General features: G+C 42.8%; 1 protein-coding gene across 4 annotated transcripts in view; it reads right to left on the reverse strand.

The window, feature by feature from the left end:
- Window positions 1–1072: 1072 nt before the first annotated feature.
- Window positions 1073–19878, reverse strand: part of FNDC1 (fibronectin type III domain containing 1) — a 102675-nt gene continuing 83869 nt past the window's right edge. For all 4 annotated transcript variants that reach the window (XM_077999228.1, XM_028847010.2, XM_015137625.3 and 1 more), the window contains 6 exons: window positions 16822–16930; window positions 12100–12179; window positions 8384–8413; window positions 7157–7318; window positions 5507–5629; window positions 1073–1853 (listed from right to left, as the gene is read on the reverse strand). In XM_077999228.1, the coding sequence (XP_077855354.1) occupies window positions 1738–1853; window positions 5507–5629; window positions 7157–7318; window positions 8384–8413; window positions 12100–12179; window positions 16822–16930 (620 nt within the window). In that variant the 3' untranslated portion in view covers window positions 1073–1737. The remainder of the gene's footprint in view (window positions 1854–5506; window positions 5630–7156; window positions 7319–8383; window positions 8414–12099; window positions 12180–16821; window positions 16931–19878) is intronic.

Below are 19878 nucleotides of genomic sequence, written 5' to 3' on the forward strand. Positions count from 1 at the left end.
AGGAGGCTGCAAAGTTCCTTCCTTGTACATTTTACCTTCAAACCTAGCAGACACATCAGGTTTCACCTCAATTCAGTGCTGGCACTGATCATCAACTCCAGAAGCGGGGACTGTATTCTGCAGTTGAATGGGTTGCATAGGGGTGCAGCCCAAAGACCCCAGAAAAGCAATTTCCTCCAGCCCATTTCCACCATGGCTGCTCTTCCGCTGACAGCTTTGTGAAAGAAGATAAGCTCACCATGGCACTGTGCCGCCTTAGGGACAGGGACCAGTCATGCTCATGGAAAAGACAGCATGTTTTAAAAATAATCAGAATGAGGGCTGGGCGTGGTGGCTCACGCCTGTAATCCCAGCACTTTGGGAGGCTGAAGTGGGCAGATCACCTGAGGTCGGGAGTTCAAGACCGGCCTGACCAACATGGAGAAACCCCATCCCTACTAAAAATATAAAATTAGCCGGGTGTGGTGGCGCGTGCCTGCACTCCAGAGGCTGAGGCAGGAGAATCACTTGAACCCAGGAGGCAGAGGTTGCGGTGAGCCAAGATTGCGCCACTGCACTCCAGCCTGGGCAACAAGAGTGAAACTCTGTCTCAAAATAATAATAATAATAATAATCATCATCATCAGAATGAAATGTCTTTAAATAAACCCTATTGTGCTACAGTCAAGAGAGGCAAGGTGCTTCTATTTCAATGAGCAGATGTTGAGCTAAGAAGGAAAGACAAAGAGAATTCTTAAAAACAAGACTTTTAAACCATTTAGGACCTAAAATCTTTACCCATCTGGAACATATTGGATATGCCTCCATGGTGGCAACAAATATATTTTCCCTGTGGCTGTGGAAAGATCATCGCTTTAGGTGGAAAGCATTTGGTGTGCAGCGGTCAATGGTGTGGCCAGTTCTAGTACTGATACTGATGGTATCTCATTCTCCTCATTGTTTCAGAGCCCCGCAGCACCCACAAAAAGAATGCACACCTTCCACTGTTTCTAGAGTATGCATAGTACGTATCCCTGGATGCTTCTAAAAGATGTTAATATACAACACTTTTGCCCAAAAAGTCCCACACACATTTATCTGGTGAACAAGTACACATTTAGCAATTTTAATCAATATTCTTGCAGACAAGTGTGGATATGTATACGCATATATACATATATATATCAAAATTGAGAATTTACAAATAAGATTTGATACATTTAGTCTAGCAGTGGGTGAGTCCATAGAGTAAATCTCAAGTAGGATATATTTATTTTCTTTGGCAGTGTTTTTAGTAATTCGGTTCTACTGCATACAAAGGGACGTGAAGCTTAAATTCAGCTAGTTTTGGAGAAATCCAAAATGAGAAAAACTGAAAGCATGTAGCATTCCATGAAGCAAGAACAGCATGCATATGCTGTTCCTGGAAATACTGAAGTATCCGAATTTCATGCCTAAAAAGTCTGGAAATCATACTGAATCAGCTGCTGGTTTCTGATGTCTCTGTGATGTGCTATTACAAACAAAAAAAAAGTGGAGAAGCAAAGTTAACAGCAAAACTGAATCCTGTTCATTGTCCAGGCCAAGAAGTGGGACTGAGGTCCAGACTGAGATGACCAGAATGGCCAGTGTCCATCTGTGGCCTTCCTGGCACCTGGGGCAGCAGGACTGAGCACGCTGGCTGTCTGCTCACAGCCCCTAGTGCTACTTAGTTGGTGAGGCTGGGCAGGGCAAGCTTGCAGCATGATGGTCCTGTGATTACCACTTTCCAGGGATGGAGACCCCACACTCGTACCAGCCCACGTAATAGTAGGGGGTTCCAAAGCCAATGTTCCCAAAGCTGACGGGCTCCTGACGATACTGGCGATAGTAGCCTGGAAGGGCAACAGGAGAGGGGAAAAGAATCAGAGGCCCCTAAACCAACAGGTAAAACCCATCTTTACAGCCTCCTTCAGACAGAAGGCCTCTGGTAAGTTGTTCTTGTGACAAAATGCTACTTCCAAATAAACTGAACCATTTTTGTGTGGAGTTGTCATAGCCCTGGGGAAGGGCCAGGACCTCAGGCCCAGCCCCAACCCCAGCCTGGGGTGGGGTCTTCCCCACCTGTCTCTTATGCCTTTTGGGAAGGCCCAGCTGTAACTCGAAGGCCATGATGGAGCTGGGGACCAGCTCAGGCCTCCTCCATAGGAGCCCAGTGACTGAGTGTAAAGTATTTCTTTATTCCAAGCAGATCTGTAGAGATCGTCCTGTTTCCACACGTGTGTGACACAGCTAGGATGGCATGATCTCTATCTCCCCACAGAAGAGGATAATTTTAGCCAGTTGCTAGTCAGCACTCACTACTGGGCAGGCCCTGACCTGGATGGACAACATTGAGCCAGATGCCTGCCCCGTCCTCACAGAGCTCAGGGTCCCCAACTTACCTCTTTCCTCCAAGGCTTAATTCCTAGACTCTGGGGTAGATTTTTAGACCTTTCAAGGAAATCTCTCAAAGAAATCCTGTAGCATTTCTGACCATTTCTCCCTTGAAGTAGGAGGATGCTCCAACCTTCTCAAAACGTTTTTGGAAACTCAGTAACTGCTCTCATACTCTTGGCCCTGTTTACTTTCGCCAAATAAATAACTGCCTGCCCTTCCACCAGTGAGTGTGCTGAGTACCCAGCAGCTCTGTTCAGGGCCAGTCCCATGACCACAGTCACAGGGACACCATGAAATATGGATAATGCAGGCACTAGTAACTCTGGGGGACTGTAAGACCCAGAAAAATATGAAGAAAGGTGATATAATCTGTAGATTTGTTGTAATCGTTAATTTTATGTGTCGACTGGACTAGGCTACATATCTGATCCAACATTAAATGTTTTTGTAAACTATTTCTTAGATGAGATTAACATTTATTATTTCATTTCTTTTTCTTTATTTTGGAGACAGGGTCTTGCTCTGTTGCCCAGGCTGTTGTCCTCTTGCAGTCTGGTCACAAAACCAAGACAGGCTTGTAGGACAGACCAAATGACTCTTTGACCCAAAGGCAGCCTAGACCTCTAGATCACTAGTTCACCTCTAGGTCACTGCAGCCTAGACCTCTCCAGCTCAAGCAGTCCTCCCATCTCAGCCTCCTGGGTAGCTGGGACTACAGGCATGCACCACCACATCTGGATAATTTTTTTATTTTTTGTAGAGATGGGGTCTCACTATGTTGCCTAGGCTGGTCTCAAACTCCTGGGCTCAAGCAGTCCTCCTACCTCAGCCTCCCAAGGTGCTGGGATTACAGCTGTGAGCCACAGTGCCTGGCCAAGATTAACATTTAAATCACCAGACTGAGTAAAGCAGGTGACCCTCCATAATGTGGGTGGGCTTTGTCCAATCAGTCAAAGGCCTGAATAGAAAAAGACTGAGGTTCCCCTAACCAGAGGTAATTCTGCCTGCAAGCGGCCTTTGGATTTGAACTGCAACATCAGCTCTCCTCTGGATCTCCAACCTGACAACCTACCCTGCAGATTTTGCACTTGCCAGTTTGAGATGGTTCTTTAAAATAAATCTATAGATAGATAGATGGATGGATGGATGGATAGATAGATAGATAGATAGATAGACAGACAGACAGACAGACAGACAGACAGAATAGATGGATGGATGGATGGATGGATGGATGGATGGATGGATGGATAGATAGATAGATAGATAGATAGATAGATAGATAGATAGATGTGAATTGATAGATAATAGATAGATAGATAGATAGATAGATAGATAGACAGACAGACAGACAGACGGACAGATGGACAGATGGATGGACAAATGGGTGGATACCTAGATAGATAGATAGATAGATAGATAGATAGATAGATAGATAGATAGATAGATATGAATTGATAGATAATGGAAAGATAGATAGATAGATAGACAGATGGATGGATAGACAAATGGGTGGATACCTAGATAAATAGACAGACAGACAGACAGATAGATAGATAGACAGATAGATAGATGATAGATAGATAGATGGATGGATAGACAAATAGGTGGATAGATAGATAGATAGAGAGATAGATAGATAGATAGACAGACAGATAGAATAGATGGATGGATAGATAGATAGATAGATAGATAGATAGATAGATAGATAGATAGATAGGTAGATAGATAGATGTGAATTGATAGATAATGGATAGATAGATAGATAGATAGACAGACAGACAGATGGACAGATGGATGGATAGACAAATGGGTGGATACATAGATAGATAGATAGATAGATAGATAGATAGATAGATAGATGGATAGATAGATGTGAATTGATAGATAATGGATAGATAGATAGATAGACAGACAGATGGATGGATAGACAAATGGGTGGATACCTAGATAAATAGATAGATAGATAGATAGATAGATAGATAGATAGATAGATAGATAGATGGACGGACGGACGGACGGACGGACGGACAGACAGACAGACAGATAGATAGATAGATAGATAGATAGATAGATAGATAGATGTAGATGGATGGATGGATAGATAAATGGATAGACGGATAGATAGATGGATAGATAGATGCTGGATAGGGAGCTAGACAAACAGATGAACAGATGGATAGACAGGCAGTTCTAAATATAAGGATAGATAGTATGGATAGATAGATGAATAGATGGATGGATAGATATATACATAAGTAGATGGGTAGATAGATGAATAATAGATAAATGGATGGATGGATGGATGATAGATAGATAATAGATGGATGCATAGATGGATAGATGGACGGATGGATAGATGGGTAGATGGATAGAGAGATGGATGGATACATACACACATATGTAGATGGATAGATAGGTAGATATAGATAGATGATACAGAGAGAGATGGATAGATGGATGGATAGATAGATAAATAGATAGATAGATAGATCCTATTGATTGTTTCTTTGGATGAGAGAACCTTGACTAATATGCTTATTTTACTGTTTTCTGTATTTTACTGTATTTTAATTTTTTGAAAATGGGTAACTCATGTACCTACTTACAGTATTTTTTCCAATCTAAAAATTTAGCAAATCAGAACATCTCATGTCTTGAAAATGCCTGATCACTCAGAGCTGAGTGCATAATGAAAAGGCTAGACTGCATTCAGTTGTTCTGTTTATTCATTTGGAGGCCAAGAGAGTTAATAACATTAAATTGTTAACTTTTGAGATTAGTGTATTTGTCTTCACCTTATAATGCCACAATCAAATAGCTTATACGTTACCTCCTGAAACATATCACGGGGGGTCTGCATGTGTGTTTATCTTTGCCTTCTCTGTACCTTTGTTTACGCCATTCCCCCCCTCCTTGAGGCTCACCCCCTCACCCATACATAATGGAAGTTATTTTGTTGATTCTTTATTTTTATTTTTATGACCTTAAGTGCTCCCAACATCCATCTTCAAATGACAAGGCAAAGGCAGACCTACTGTGGATTTTCCCTCTCTATTAATCCTTCTCTCCCACCTCCCAGGGTAATATATCAGGCATTTGTTTGTATTACCTTGAATGGTAGGGAGGGCTTCTACATAGGACTGAGGCCCTGTTCTTCCATCAAGGTGTGAATCCACAAATTGGCAATGGTCTTCACCTCTTCCCCAGCTGTCTCCAATGCTGTAGAATGTATCTGCATGAAGGAATTGATTGAGTCAATGACTAGATACAGAATGTCACAACTGGTTTAAGAGTTTTCACAAGCTTTGGAGAACTTCTGAATTGAGCATATTACTTAAACTGTGTGTGCTATACTTTTCATGTCTGTAAATGGTGATAACGGCACCAATCTCATAAAGGTTGTAAGAATTCAGCAAGATCAAAATATGCGAAATCCTTAATGAATGTCCAGTAAGTGGGAACTACAGCATTAAAACTATAGGCAGTTTCGAGTAGACCTTTCTATTCCTTAGTACTAAAAGCAAGGAATGATGAAAACTATGGTAGTTGGAGAATACATCATGAAATTATGAAAGGCAGGAAGGTCTATACAAACAGAAGAATCTATTTATCTAGGAGGGGGCGGGCCTGTAGAATGAGACGCTGTCCATGGTCCTGAGTCTTGGCTGCACAGTAGGACAAACTTGCTTCTCCCAATCCTGGGATATGACACATGGTTATGCAGCCTCTCCCAGGAATTCTGAAGCAGGGGAGGAAAAGGACAGTGATGGAAGAGAAAGAAAAGAGCAGAGAGAGAGAGACAGACTGTGCTTGTTGGGAGAAGCATATACACAGAAATTGCTAGGGTTGGGGTCGAAGGGGGGGGACTTTGTTTTGACAGTTTTTAAATGATAACTGCTGACAAGAAAAAAAACACTCAAAATATATTTTTGACCAATGACAAAATGTAGACCAGCTGAGGTAAAGTTTTAACAATGTATACACTGAAAAATTTTAAGTTGTGCAAGTTTTAAAATAAAAAACAAGTTTGCTGTGTAGGTGGGTGAGTGAAAAGCCAGCTGAATAGAAATCGCATTTGGAAGTGTTAGTAGCTCAAGGCACTCAGGTTATTCTTTGTTTTAATCTCCTACCATGATAAAAACAATGTGATTTTTATTAGGACACAGAACAGATATTACTGCCAATATATGTTCCACCATTTACATTTTTTCTCTGTAAAATTGTGGCTGTGGCAGGGGCTGGAGAGGAAAGTTTGCCTCAATTATTCCAGCTCGGGCTCGTACTCATTATTATTCTATTAGTGGCAAAAAAAAAAAAAAAAACCAACAACAACCTAGATTTCTAACAGAATTTTGGAATCTCATAGCCAGTCATTCCTAAGACATAGTGAATTTTTCATTTGTTCATTTTTTATTTCTTTTTAGTAGAGAGGGGTTTCACCATGTTGGCCAGGCTGGTCTTGAATTCCTGATCTCAAGTAATCCACCCACCTTAGCCTCCCAAAGTGCTGGGATTACAGGTGTGAGCCACTGAGCCCAGCCAACATGTTAAATCTTTTAAAATATTTTGGGGTTGCCAGTGTAAAAACTAGTATCCTCAAAGTAGAATCTGTAAAATTGGTTTGCATTAGAGGCAGAGTGAGCCATAATCGTAGTTCCAGCCCTCATAAACATTCCGATGCACCTGTGATGCCAAGTTAGTACTTGATAAAATCAAAATGTTACATACCTTTCATAGCCAACCATGCGCAAAGACTTACCTTTCAGGTTGTCACTGAGGAAGATTTTATACCTCAGTGAATTACAAAGAACAACTCCCACGAACTTTCGATACCACGTCCGCTTCACATATTGCCGTCCATGGCAGTCCGTGTAGCCGGGATCATGTTTGAAAGCGAATGGGATCCAGATAGGCTCACCGCCTTGACAACACAAAACACACCTGCTAAGCGTAAGCACTCCACGGTGTGTCTGCTCTCACAAAGTGCCAGGAAACTGGACTTCCTTCCTGGGCCTTCCGTTCCTTGCAGGGCTTTGTTTTTTGTTTGTTTGTTGTTGTTTTTGTTGTTTGTTTTTGATGGAGTCTCACTCTGTCACTCACATTGGAGTGCAGTGGCACGATCTCGGCTCACTGCAACCTCCGCCTCCTGGGTTCAAGGGATTATCCTGCCTCAGCCTCCTGAGTAGCTGGGATTACAGGTGCATGCCAGCACGCCCTGCTAATTTTTGTATTTTTAGTTTCATCATATTGGTCAAGCTGGTCTTGAACTCCTGACCTCGTGATCCGCCCACCTTGGCCTCCCAAAGTGCTGGGATTACAGGTGTGAACCACCACACCCGGCCTTGCAGGGCTTTTTTGAGCAAATTTTTCCCACCCTCCTTCTCTTTCTCTGTCTTTTTCAGTACTAAAGTACATTTGGGGCATTATTTTCACCTGAACGTATTTAAAGTATTCACATTTCAGTAAGGGATTCTCAGAGTTAAGAAGTCTTTAAACAGCAAGGAAAATAAGCTGTAATGGCAGATTTGGTCTTTAGGGGCATGCCGTCCTGTCCCCAGGTCCCTCTGCATGGACTCCACTTCTTGCCACTCAGAAGACCTGTTTTGCACTTAAGCAACAAAGCTTTCTCAATTTCCTTGAAAAACAAAGTAAAACTTGTTGTTTGACTTGTTGCACTTTGCTACCTTTTCAGTGATTTAAAATATTCAAATGAGTCGTGAAAATAAAGCATCTGTTTCATAGGACTGGCTACTCCATGATGTTTTTTCATACGTGTTGATTGCTATGGCTCTATTTTAAAATTCCCAGGTCATTCTTTCCCATAGAGTAAAGAAGATCAGGATGAAGAGTGAAAGGAAAGCATAGAAGTTAACAGAAAATTGTGAAAATGGTCCAGACTTTCTAATTGTGCGTAACCACAACAATCTCATATTCAATATTCAACTTGATTACCAGAATGTCCAGATTATCAAGAAGACAGACTTACCTGGGGGCCTCACAACAAGCAGAGGATTATCTGTAGAATGAAAAAGAAATAATGGACTTGGTGCCATATCTCACAATCATGTAGTTTTTTAAATGGTTAGTGTAACTGAAAGAGCTAACCAAATTAGAATGAAGAAAAAGATAAGATTTGATAGATGCCAACATTTCCCTTGGTTTTATTTTCTAAACATTTCCTTTGGAGAAATACTGTTTTCTAGTTAGAGCATGTTGCTATTTACCTAGAAGCTGTGGATCCCTGAAAATAATAAGGTTTTGATATTATGTATTACAAAATAATTCAGTACTTATTTTAAAAAATTGTCTACCTTTAGAAAATAGTGTGGTGGTTTCTTAAAAAGGTGAGCATACACCTACTATACAATCCATCCATTCCACTCAGTCATTTATCTAAGAGAAATGGAAACATGTGCATCCAAACACTTCCACATAAATGTTTATAGTAACTTTGTTTGTAATCGTCAAAAAGTAGAAACAACACAAGTGTTTATCAACAGGTGATCTGACTAGGTAAACAAACTGTAGCACAGCCATACAAGGAAATACTGCTCACTAGTAAAAGAGAGTGAACTACTGATACACACAATGGTTTGGATGAATCTCAAAATGAATCTCAATCTTCTAGGTGAAAGAAGCCAGTCAAAGGAGTTCATACTGTATGAGTCTACTGATACCCAAATCTAGAAAGTGCAAACTAATCTATAGCGACAAGAAGCAGATGAATGGTTGCCTATAAACTGGAGAGAGAAGGGGCCTGGGAAAGCTGCATTGCACAGTAGCAGGAGGAAACTGTCAGGAGATGGATATGCTATCTTGACAGTGACAATTGCTTCATGGGTATATAAGCACAACTCAAAATATACTAAGATGTACACTTCAAGTATGTTCAGGTTACTGTATGGCATTTATACCTCAACAAATGTAAAACCTGTCTCTACCTTAGCCCAAGTAACACCATTTAAGAAAATATGACCCTAGCTTTTTAAGGAATTCTGCTTCAGAAAAAGTTGGGTTTTTTTGTTTTTGTTTTTTGAGATGGAGTTTCGCTCTTGTTGCCCAGGGTAGAGTGCAATGGCATGATCTCAGCTTACCACAACCTCCACCTCCTGAGTTCAAGCGACTCTCCTGCCTCAGCCTCATGAGTAGCTGGGATTACAGGCATGTGCCATCACTACTGGCTAATTTTTTTTTTTTTTTTTTTTTAGATGGAGTCTCACTCTGTCGCCCAGGCTGGAGTGCAGTGGCGCAATCTTGGCTCACTGTAAGCTCCGTCTGCCGGCTTCACGCCATTCTCCTGCCTCAGCTTCCCGAGTAGCTGGGACTACAGGCACCCGCCACTATGCCTGGCTAATTTTTTGTATTTTAGTATTTTAGTTTCACTGTGTTAACCAGGATGATCTCGATCTCCTGACCTCGTGATCCGCCCGCCTCGATCTCCCAAAGTTTTGGGATTACAGGCGTGAGTCACCGTGCCTGGCCAAAAAAGTTTATTTTTATAAAATGTCATGAACTAGGTAAATCTGGACGATTCTTTTTTTTTTTATTTTTGAAAAATTATCATACAGCAAATTGCTCTTTTACAGTATATCTCCTATGAATGTTCACACCTGCATAGGTTCATGGAATCCTACCAAAATCGGCATGCAAAAGATTTACATCACCCCCAAATCTCCCTAGCCTGCACTTTGTACAGACCACTTGTTCTGATGCCCTCTGCTAGCCACAAAATAGAGGGACACACCATAGCCATAAGTGTCCAATGCTTGCTTTGCTCCCCTGCTCTGAAATGAAGTTCAACAGTCTGCCAAAAAACATCCCAAATACCCCAGGGCAGGTGGAGGGAAACAAACAAAATGACGCCAGCACAGAAAACAAGACCTGACCTCATGGCACAGCCTGTGTCACACACTACGTTTACTTTCTGTATTAATTTTCAGATTGTTATGTTTGGCAAACGCCATAATTCACTGACTTTATCGTTTTCCTGTTGTTCCTGTTGCTTGCCTAACCATTTTCAGCAGAGTAGCACAAAATGAAGGAGAAACTTGAATAAACTGATGGAATAAAGGAAGATGACCAGAGCAAGTAACTGTCCAATTTTCATGTGTGTGCGGCTCCTCTGGGAGCTCATTGAAAGCGTTTCCTAGAGAGATTCTTATTCAGATGGTAGGGTGGGGCCTTGAATTTTCCTCACCCACCCCTCGGAGGCCATAAAGAATGAATGAGGAGTTTTTCTTGGAGGAGAAGGTAGAAGACAGCTGTTTTATCAAAACTTTAGATTGCAGCTCCAGAAGTTACGTGTGTATCACTTTTACTCTCAGAAAGATTTCAGGTCGGAGTTTCTTGACAGCTTTTTGGATTTGAAATTTTTTAAACATTTTTTTCATGTTGATTCTGATAGTTGCCAAGGTCCACCTTGTTTTTAGAAAATGCAGTCATAATCACAGACACATCCCTTACTTTAGCAAATTAACCACAGATAATGGTTTTCTCTTGCTCTTTCCTAATTACTAACAGACACATATTTCTTAAATAAAGAGATGAAGACAAGTTTGAGGTCCTTTGCCTACATTTCTGGTATAAAGCATATTCTTACAAAAGATTTTATGTTTTCATTTATTTTGACTCAGTAGATTTTTAAATCATGACACTTAAAAATATCTTCCAATGACCCATTTTCTGGGATCAGGCTGCATGCAGAAGGTCATTTAGCCAAATGGAAGCTGGGTGTAGGGCTGGCTCAGCTGGGTTGCTCTGAACTCAGCCTGGCTTCCTGCTTGGAAAAGTCTCTAGGCCAAGAACTATCACAGTAGCTGGCTCTGCATGTGCTACCTTAGACCACAGGCCATAGGAACTGTGTTTTCAGAGGCAAGCTCTCACTCTGTCACCCAGGCTGGAGGGCAGTGGCGTGATCATGGCTCACTACAGCTCAACCTCCTGGGCTCAAACCATCCTCCCTCTGCAGCCTCCTGAGTAGCTGGGACTACAGGCATGCATCGCCATGCCTGGCTAATTTTAAACTTTTTTTGTAGAGACAGGACCTCCCTGTGTTGCTCAAGCTGGTCTTGAACTCCTGGTCTCAAGAGATCCTCCCACCCTGGCTTTCCAAAGTGTTGGGATCACAGGCATGAGCCACCACCCCTGACCAAGAACATTTTCTTGCAGGGACTGAGAGCTTTGCCCACCAGCACCCCAAAAATGCAAGGGCATGCTCTGAATGACACTGCTTGTAAGACTGAATGATATTGTAATTAACCTCTCAATATTAATTGAAGATATATCTGCCTGCTACTAAAGGGGGCATCCAATGTCTTGGCTCATTGGAGAGGCAACTGCCTGTCAGCCACACGACATGCGTGTTCTTCAGGTGCCTGCAATAATTTTTTTTAAACTCTGCAACTAAATTTTGTACAGATAGAGTCAACTTTATCTTTCCCATGTTGTTGAAATCTAGATTTTTTTCCTTTCATTGGAATTTGACCTTTCTGTTCCTCACAGAGCCCATGAAAACTACTTTTAATTTTATTATCCAAGTTTTAACCTAGCACAAAGCAAATAATGTTTACTTTAGAAACAGATATCCAACATGAGCTCATTAAATAGAAAAGTAAGTATTTATTCTATTGTAGCCATCATTCTAGATTATTTATTTCATTTTTTAGAAAAGTAAAACAAATCAGAATGTGAAGTCACTCATACCTGATTCGGTGACAAATGAGACCGAAGGGCTGATAGGTCCGTAGCCGTGAGGATTTTGTGCTTGCACTTTAAAATAATACCTGAAGTTGGAAGAAAATATATTTTGAAAGAAACGTGTATTTGACTTCTGTGTAATGAAACAGACTCCCGAACTGCTGAACACCTAAACTGTGACAGGCTTTGAGTTCTAATTTTCACAAATGCACATAGCACTAGTGATTCTTCATGTTTTTCCTGAACTTTCTCAGTTTTGAATAAATTCTCTAAATAATACAATTAACATAGCAGGGACACATGGCTAACGGCAATAGAAAGGACATATTAGAACACAGGTTGCTTGGTGAGCATGTGTTCCTTCGTGCTAATGGCAATAGAATAGGGACATATTACAACACAGTTTGCTTGGTGACCACGCGTTCCTTCGCATCAGGACTGTCCCTGCTCTGCGCAGGCTCTCCTGAGCTCATCCCTGGTGAGATGCTCCTCTAGCCCTGCTCTCGCTCAGGTTTAAGACTCTGGTCTCCGCTTCAGTTCCACAGCCCGGTAGAGAGAGGGTGGTGGAGCATAACACTACAAAGCAGAATTCAAATTATAACCTAATTATATCCCTGGAGGCCATGTAGAAGAGCAGGACGTTTGCTCCAGCAACCACACAACTTAAGGTTGACAGCGAGAGGATGAACCGGGCTGGAGGCTGCCTCTTCAGTGAAGCTAATACGGCAATGGTATCTTGGGTGCACTGAGAAATGCTGTGGTTGGCTCTGGAGCTGGGAAGGGACCACCTTAAAAGTCACTGAGTTATGAGCTTCTGCGTCTCAAGGAAAGAGAAACAAGTCCAAGAAGGGAAAGGGGGAAAGATCCAGAGAGAGAGGCTTTTCTGTAGGACTAAACTTTGTCTTGGAAGAGCGAATGTGCTGGAAAGCACGCTGCCTGAGTCAACTAGCTCATCTGGAGGGAGACTGAGTCTCGAAGCATCTTATTGGCATTCTTGCAAGCAAAAGAAAAAGAACGGTGTTTAGAGAAGTAATAAAGACCAACACCACATTTGTGTCCCACTATATCTTAATCTTTGTGCTTTCCTCACCTCTTGATTCTAGATATTTTACATGCTCTTTTAGTGCTCAGCTACTTACAGATGAAAAGAGAGGTAAAGAGTCCCTGGTGGCTCTGTCATTTTAGAGAGCTCATAAGGGACCTCTTCTCTGGCTTTTGGCCAGTAAGAATGTCACACTTAAATGTTATAAAATGATTTATTTGATGAAGTCAGGCACACAGATTCTATGTACTAATTAAAATGCACTACATTTTTAAAAAGTGAACTATTCATATTCAGAGAGCAAAGGGTTATTAGGCCTATTGTACCAACCCCGGCCTCAAGCCTTCCGAGCTGCTGGATTACCAAGGCCGTCTCTGGCCTCAGAAAAGAGATATTTTACTTTGGGTTTGATTAAACAGAAAGCAAAGAAAAGCCATTGGGTAAAATTAGTCTTCCTAAGCCATTTGCATCTTATTTAGGAGTATTCTTTTTTATTGCAATTTAAATAAAAAGATATGCACAATTAAGAACATATGAGTTTCCAAATCTCAATTCACTCCGCAGCTCGTGTTTTCCCAGTGACGCATACTTTTATGCAGTGGTTGTGGAGTTATTTAAGGCAAAACTCTGCAGGCAGTTTGAGCAGTGGGTTTGGCATACATTTGTGGTCCTGGGCAAACTTTACAGATACTTTTTTCGCTTAAAAAAGGAAATTAAAACATAAGGAAGGATGCATACTCAGGGGCTCCATGGGACACTTCTGCTGAGTAGTCAACTTTATGGAGGGAAGTGCCTCTATGCCATCAAGGAGGTGGCAGAAGGGTGACTGACGGGCTGAGAAGCACTATTCAGATGGATCTGTTTGTATCCATTTTGTTTTGACCCTGAAACCTAAATATTCTCCAAATCCACCTTCCCTGTTGACACAATGATTCTAGGCCTCCAGAAACTCACAAGTGACCATTCCAAAGACATATTCCCATTAGAACCTCACCTAAGGTGTCAAAGTAAATTTAAATATGCTGAGCTGGAAAACAACATGAAATTATGCAAAAAGTTAACATTCCATTTTTAAAACTCACATGAAACTTTGTCGATGGGCAAAAGTATACATTTCATACTCTGAATAGTCTCTGCCTCAGCCAAGTAACAAAAGCAATCCATGCCTCACCCTCTTAAGCTTCTGGCACCTTCTTTCGAACAGCCTCAACTGTGACAAGTCTGTGTGTTTTAAGTATGGATTTAAAATACGCAGACTCCAAAGAGTTCTTTGGGAGTCTGTCTGGTGTCTAAGGTAGACAATGCTCACTTAAAGTCAAAAGCAAGGTCTAATTGTAAATAACCAAAGCTCACCTTTATGCCCTGGCCCCTCTTTGGGGTAGACTGACTTCTGGTCTCCCCTGGATTGACTCAGAAGCTGGTTTCTCAAGCGAGCCCCCATGAGGACTGAGACGACCAAAGTGAGTTCCCTGGAAATGATCTGCATTCTGGTGACACAGGGGCAAATGAGTGTCCTTACATCACACTTGCACTTTCCTAGCTCTAAAATTTAGCAGCTGCTCAGAAGGGTTTTGAGGAAATGCAGGAGGAGCTGTGAGTGTCTCTACCAGAAGAGCACATAAGCAGGTGGGCACCTCAGGAGAGGGAGATTAGCAGCTACAGCTCCTCCTCTGCCTCAAGGTGCTGAGTGTGTGTGGGGCCAACCCAAGGGCCCCTGGCACTGTCTGTCGTGCCTCTCCTCAACCTTCCTCCAAATTGGCCTCCTTTGTTTCCTAGGGCACACCCTTCTTTAAGGCATCCTCTCTGCTGGGAGCACAGCCTACTCTGCAGGATGACTGATTCTTATGATGCAGATTTACTTTCCCAGAGAACCTTGTCTGACTCCACTCTCTATCCCTAAGCTCACAAAGAAAAAAAATCCCCCCGTTATATACTCTCAAAGCATGGTGTACTTCTCCCTCACAACACCCACTCAGGGAGGTTTATATTTATGTTGGTTTTTTAAAAAATCTGCCTCTTCCACCAGACTGTAAGCTCCTTGAGGGCAGGGCCATGTGTATTTTCCCCAGCCCAGCCCAGATGTTCCACCTCGCACTCAAGAAGTGTGTAGTAAGGACTGACTGAATGAGCCGTGTACACTCTCTAATACCTGTTGAAAGAATGAGTAAACCATCGCCCTACATAACCCTCCTGACATGACTCAAAGCTCAACATCAGTCTGGCAGCAGAAGTTGTGGAAAGAACGCTAGACTCGGTGAGTCAGGAGGCTGTGATTCAGATCCTATTGTAATTAGCTCTGTGGCAAGGCCTCTGGAAGGCCTCTTTCTGCTTTTTGATACTGAGGCTGTGCTGCAAAAGCACTGTCACTCTGCACACGCAAAAAAAAAAAAAAAAAAAGGACAGTGACTCCATTTTCTCTAATTTTCTTGGTTTTGTTTTATCTAATTGATTAAAAAATTAATTTGCCATTACTACTAGGGAAAAGCAAAAAAAAAAAGAGAAAAAACTGCTTTCTCAGCTTCCTGGTTTACTACTTGCTTTTTATTTGCCAAATCCCAAAATTCATAATAATTTATGAAAGCTCAGCTCAAGTGGGCCCAAATGGCACGTTAAAATGTCTTGAGGAAAATTCACAGCTCGTTCAGTAGCCTTTCGGTGCCCACGGCTGGTGCCCAGATTCTACCCCCTTTACCACATGCCTGTCTAATGAGGGCCATTTTGTTCCAGCCTCCTCCATGTTCCTCAGCCTGTGTAGAAAATGAGAGGCCTCGGGTGCGCCATCACCTCACTTCGAGCTCTTTGCTAAGCAAATATGGTGGCTCCCCACAACAGAGGTCTGCTGGACCCATTTGTACCAGCTTGTGAGAGCCAGTCATTAAGTATTCAGGAACTCCGCAAGCCCACAGTGGCTTAAAATTGGCCACAGGTGGGAGTATTTACACCACAGAAGTTGGCTAATGGTATCAACCAGGGAACTCTTTTTCCAGAGAGCCACTTTACCAGCACACCACTCTTGACCATCAAGTGCTTGGTGCTTTCCCATGCTCACCCGCCCGGGAGCTTTCTGAAGGTTATTACCACCAAAACCAGAAGGCATAAAAGGGGAATGAAGAGTCACTCTCTTTGTGCCCCTGGGAACTAGTTTTGCCTATTCATGCCAAGGGCCATAAACTCTGGCTTCCAAAATGATTCCCTGGCCAGCCATGCCTAGTTTATGAAGGCATGCTTATAACCTCTACCAATGTGTAAAATGCATCTTTCTTGAATGATGTGAACTTCTACATCATAGAGTTTGGGAACCAGTTCATTAAAGTGTTCTGTGATTGCGGCTCCATTTTCACATATGAAGGTTACAATGCCTAGTGCCACAATGTTGGGGATGAAAAATGGACCAATTCTTTCAACACAGAGAACAACTTTTCTTTCCCTAATGGCAGGTAGTGTTTAAGTAAACAGAGAGGAAAATATAAGCACAATAGCCTAACAATGACAATACATACAGTCATTTCTTCTAAGAAACTTATATGCATATGGTAAGCATGCATTAACATTCTACTAGAACTAAACAGAGTATTCAAAGAAATCACAAAAACATTTAGATTCCTCCCTTCATTTCCAACCAAAGCATATCAGCAACTATGCACACAGCTCTAATCTTTTGTTTCTAAATGACCGACACATCATACCTCGTGTTGGGCTTTAGGTTTTCAATGGGCAAGTGAGTTACTGATGAAGCTTGAGTGGACCACTTGTTCCTGATGAAGTCTTCATAGGATGCACTGTAAACCAAGTAACCTGAAAATGGAAACAGGAAAGAACCTAATGGGCACCAAGGAAGCAAGTCACACACAAGATGTAACCCACTGAGGACAGGAGTGAGGCAAAGCTGCAGATGCAGCTCCATGTGGGAACTGCAGGAAGGAGGGCACGCAGCACTGTAGGACAGGATGGGATGTAACGCTGGTACCTTCTGCTGAATCCAGATGGGGATGACAAAACTAAGACACTTCCTGATGACCTGCTGGCCGCCTACTTCTCTTGCTCATTCCCCAGCTTTCCCCATCGTCTCAGAACTAATCACGTCTCATCTTGACCACACAGAGAAAAAAGAAGCAGAAGAAAAAACAAGTACCCTCCACACATGTATTTAAGAGCTTCCTATTGCCCTGCACAGGAAACAAAGAAAGTTGCTGGTGGATGCTGTGCATGTGTGTGGGGCTGAGAGATCCCAGATGCCCAGGGGTCCCATGCCCATTTGGTGAAGGCTGTCCTGCTATTTCTCATTGCTGAGTATTTGTGCTGCCCTTGCCCTCACAGTCTAATCACAGCAGTGAGGCAGCTCTTCTTTCTATTGTCCAACCTGCTCTGTCTTACTTGCTAATAACAGATCTCAGCCGGTGTGCCCTTGACCCTGACACCTGCCCAGCCTTTACAGCTCTCCCAGGAGGCAAAGTGAAGTGCTTCCCACAGCTCAGCGCATCCCATATCCTAGGTCTCTTATGTGTACACAGAAGGAGAAAACATTTGTCAAGCACTTTCTTTGTGCCACACATTATGCTAACAAGGTACTCTCGATTGAATTTGATTTGATTAATCCTCATGATCCTAGTATGCAGGTATTGCCTTCCTCATTTTGCCACATGAGGAAACTGAGTCTTAGCAATAGGTTAAATATCTTGTCTAAGTTCACATGTATTGATTCATTCAACAAATATTTATTGTGCAACTACTAGTTGCCAGACATTATACTAAGTACTGGAGATAAAGTGGTGACCAAGAGCTCATGAAGCAGCAGGGTGCACTGGGAAACAGAATTATACAGCCAGGTTGAGCACTCTGCAGGACCAGTCCACAGTGCTGTGAGAAGGTGTGTAGCGGGAGCTGGCCCACCATGGAGCTTCCCTGGGGTCACAGTAAAGGAGGTGGCATCTGAAGGATAAGAAGCAGATAAGCTGTGTGGTAGGAGGTGGGATGGATTCCAGGTAGTGGGAACCCTGAGCAAGACACTGAAGAGGGAGGACCCAGGAGAAGGCAGTGTGACTGGAAACCGTAAGTGGCGGGAAGCGGGGGCATGAGCTGGGGCTGAAGCAGCACAGGTGGGAAAACTAGGCAGCACCCTTGGACCAAGCTAGGCTTTTGCTTTTCATTCCAAAAGAAAGGGAAAGACAGTTAAGACATTAAACCTATACAATTAGGTTTGCATATTCAACAAATCTCTCCTGTGCAGAATGCAGAATGCATTGGGCGTGGGAGTGCAGATGTGGATGGGACAGTCTAGTTAGACAGCTCTTACAGTAGCCAGGTGAGAGGTGGCAATAGCTTAGATGAGCACACCGCCTAATGGAGAGAAATAGATGGGTTCAAGAGGAATCCAGAAGGCAACACTGACCAGATTTAATGATGAGTTGACTATAGAAGTGAGATAGAAGGAGACTTGAAGATGCTTCAGGCTTGAGCAAATATGTGGAAAGTGGGACAGTTCTCCGAGATGGGAAACACAGATGAGGGCCAGATTTGGGAATGGGAAGGATCGTGAGTCTGACTTTTTTTTTTTTTTTTTTTTTTTTTTGAGACGGAGTCTCACTCTGTCGCCCAGGCTGGAGTGCAGTGGCGCGATCTCGGCTCACTGCAAGCTCCGCCTCCCGGGTTCATGCCATTCTCCTGCCTCAGCCTCCCGAGTAGCTAGGACTACATGCGCCCGCCACCGCGCCTGGCTAATTTTATTGTATTTTTAGTACAGATGGGGTTTCACCATGTTAGCCAGGATGAGTCTGATTTTTTTATACACCAAGTCTGAGATGCTCTGGAGACATCCCAGTGATGACATCAAGTGATTTTACCATTTGCATCTGATTTTACTATCTGGGGCTCAGAGGAGAGGATGATGGCCTGGCCTTGAGATATAAATCAATGACTCATTTCTGAGATGAATTAAAACCGTGTGCATGGATGAGACTCTGAGGGGAGAGAAGACAGAGCAAGAAGAAAAGAGGCCCCAGGACCAAGCCGTGAGAAATTCCACCACTGAATGTTGTACAAGCCTGGGAGGAGATGAAGAGGTTGAGAGAGATCACACAAGTTAAGAAGGAAAAGATCAATAACATCAAATGTACCTAAGAGGTACATGTGATTTTATTTAGCACCCTACGATCAGATTAGTGTCACATCACATGACACTGATTAGTGTCACACAACTAACAAATGGGCAAGCTGGGCCTGGAAGCCAGGTAAACTGGACCCTGGAACCCTCCCCACACTGTTCCCTGGAGGAGAGTCATTGAACCTGGGAAGAGTTGCTGCCCTCCCCACAGCATTTCCCCTCTGGCACAGTGTAGTCAAGCCCTGCATGCTTCAGCTGGTGCTGCACACAATGGCCCACCCAGAGGGGACAGAGGTCACATGTGTGCCACGGAAACCCGACTTCCAATGGAGTTGGCAAAGCTCAGACTCTTGGACCTCTGGCTTCCATCAGAACCCCGCGCTTCCCATGTAAGGGGCTGGTTTCTCGGCTGATCCTGTGTCTGGGTTTTGAGGGCTTTGGGGTTTTGATAAGGTGCTTGCTGAGCACAGCATAACTCCTGATTTCTCTGTTGTTCTCATCAAAACCAGTCCTGAAAGTGACTGATGAGCTGGTCCTGAAAAACTAAGAGGTCATCACATCGGTGATTTCCTACAGAATCGCTCCTAATAAAGTAATAACTTCATTCTTCAGGAGTGATTTGGGAAAGCAACAGGTTGCAGGC

This window comes from Macaca mulatta, chromosome 4, assembly GCF_049350105.2.
Source record: "Macaca mulatta isolate MMU2019108-1 chromosome 4, T2T-MMU8v2.0, whole genome shotgun sequence".
NCBI classification, from domain to species: domain Eukaryota; kingdom Metazoa; phylum Chordata; class Mammalia; order Primates; family Cercopithecidae; genus Macaca; species Macaca mulatta.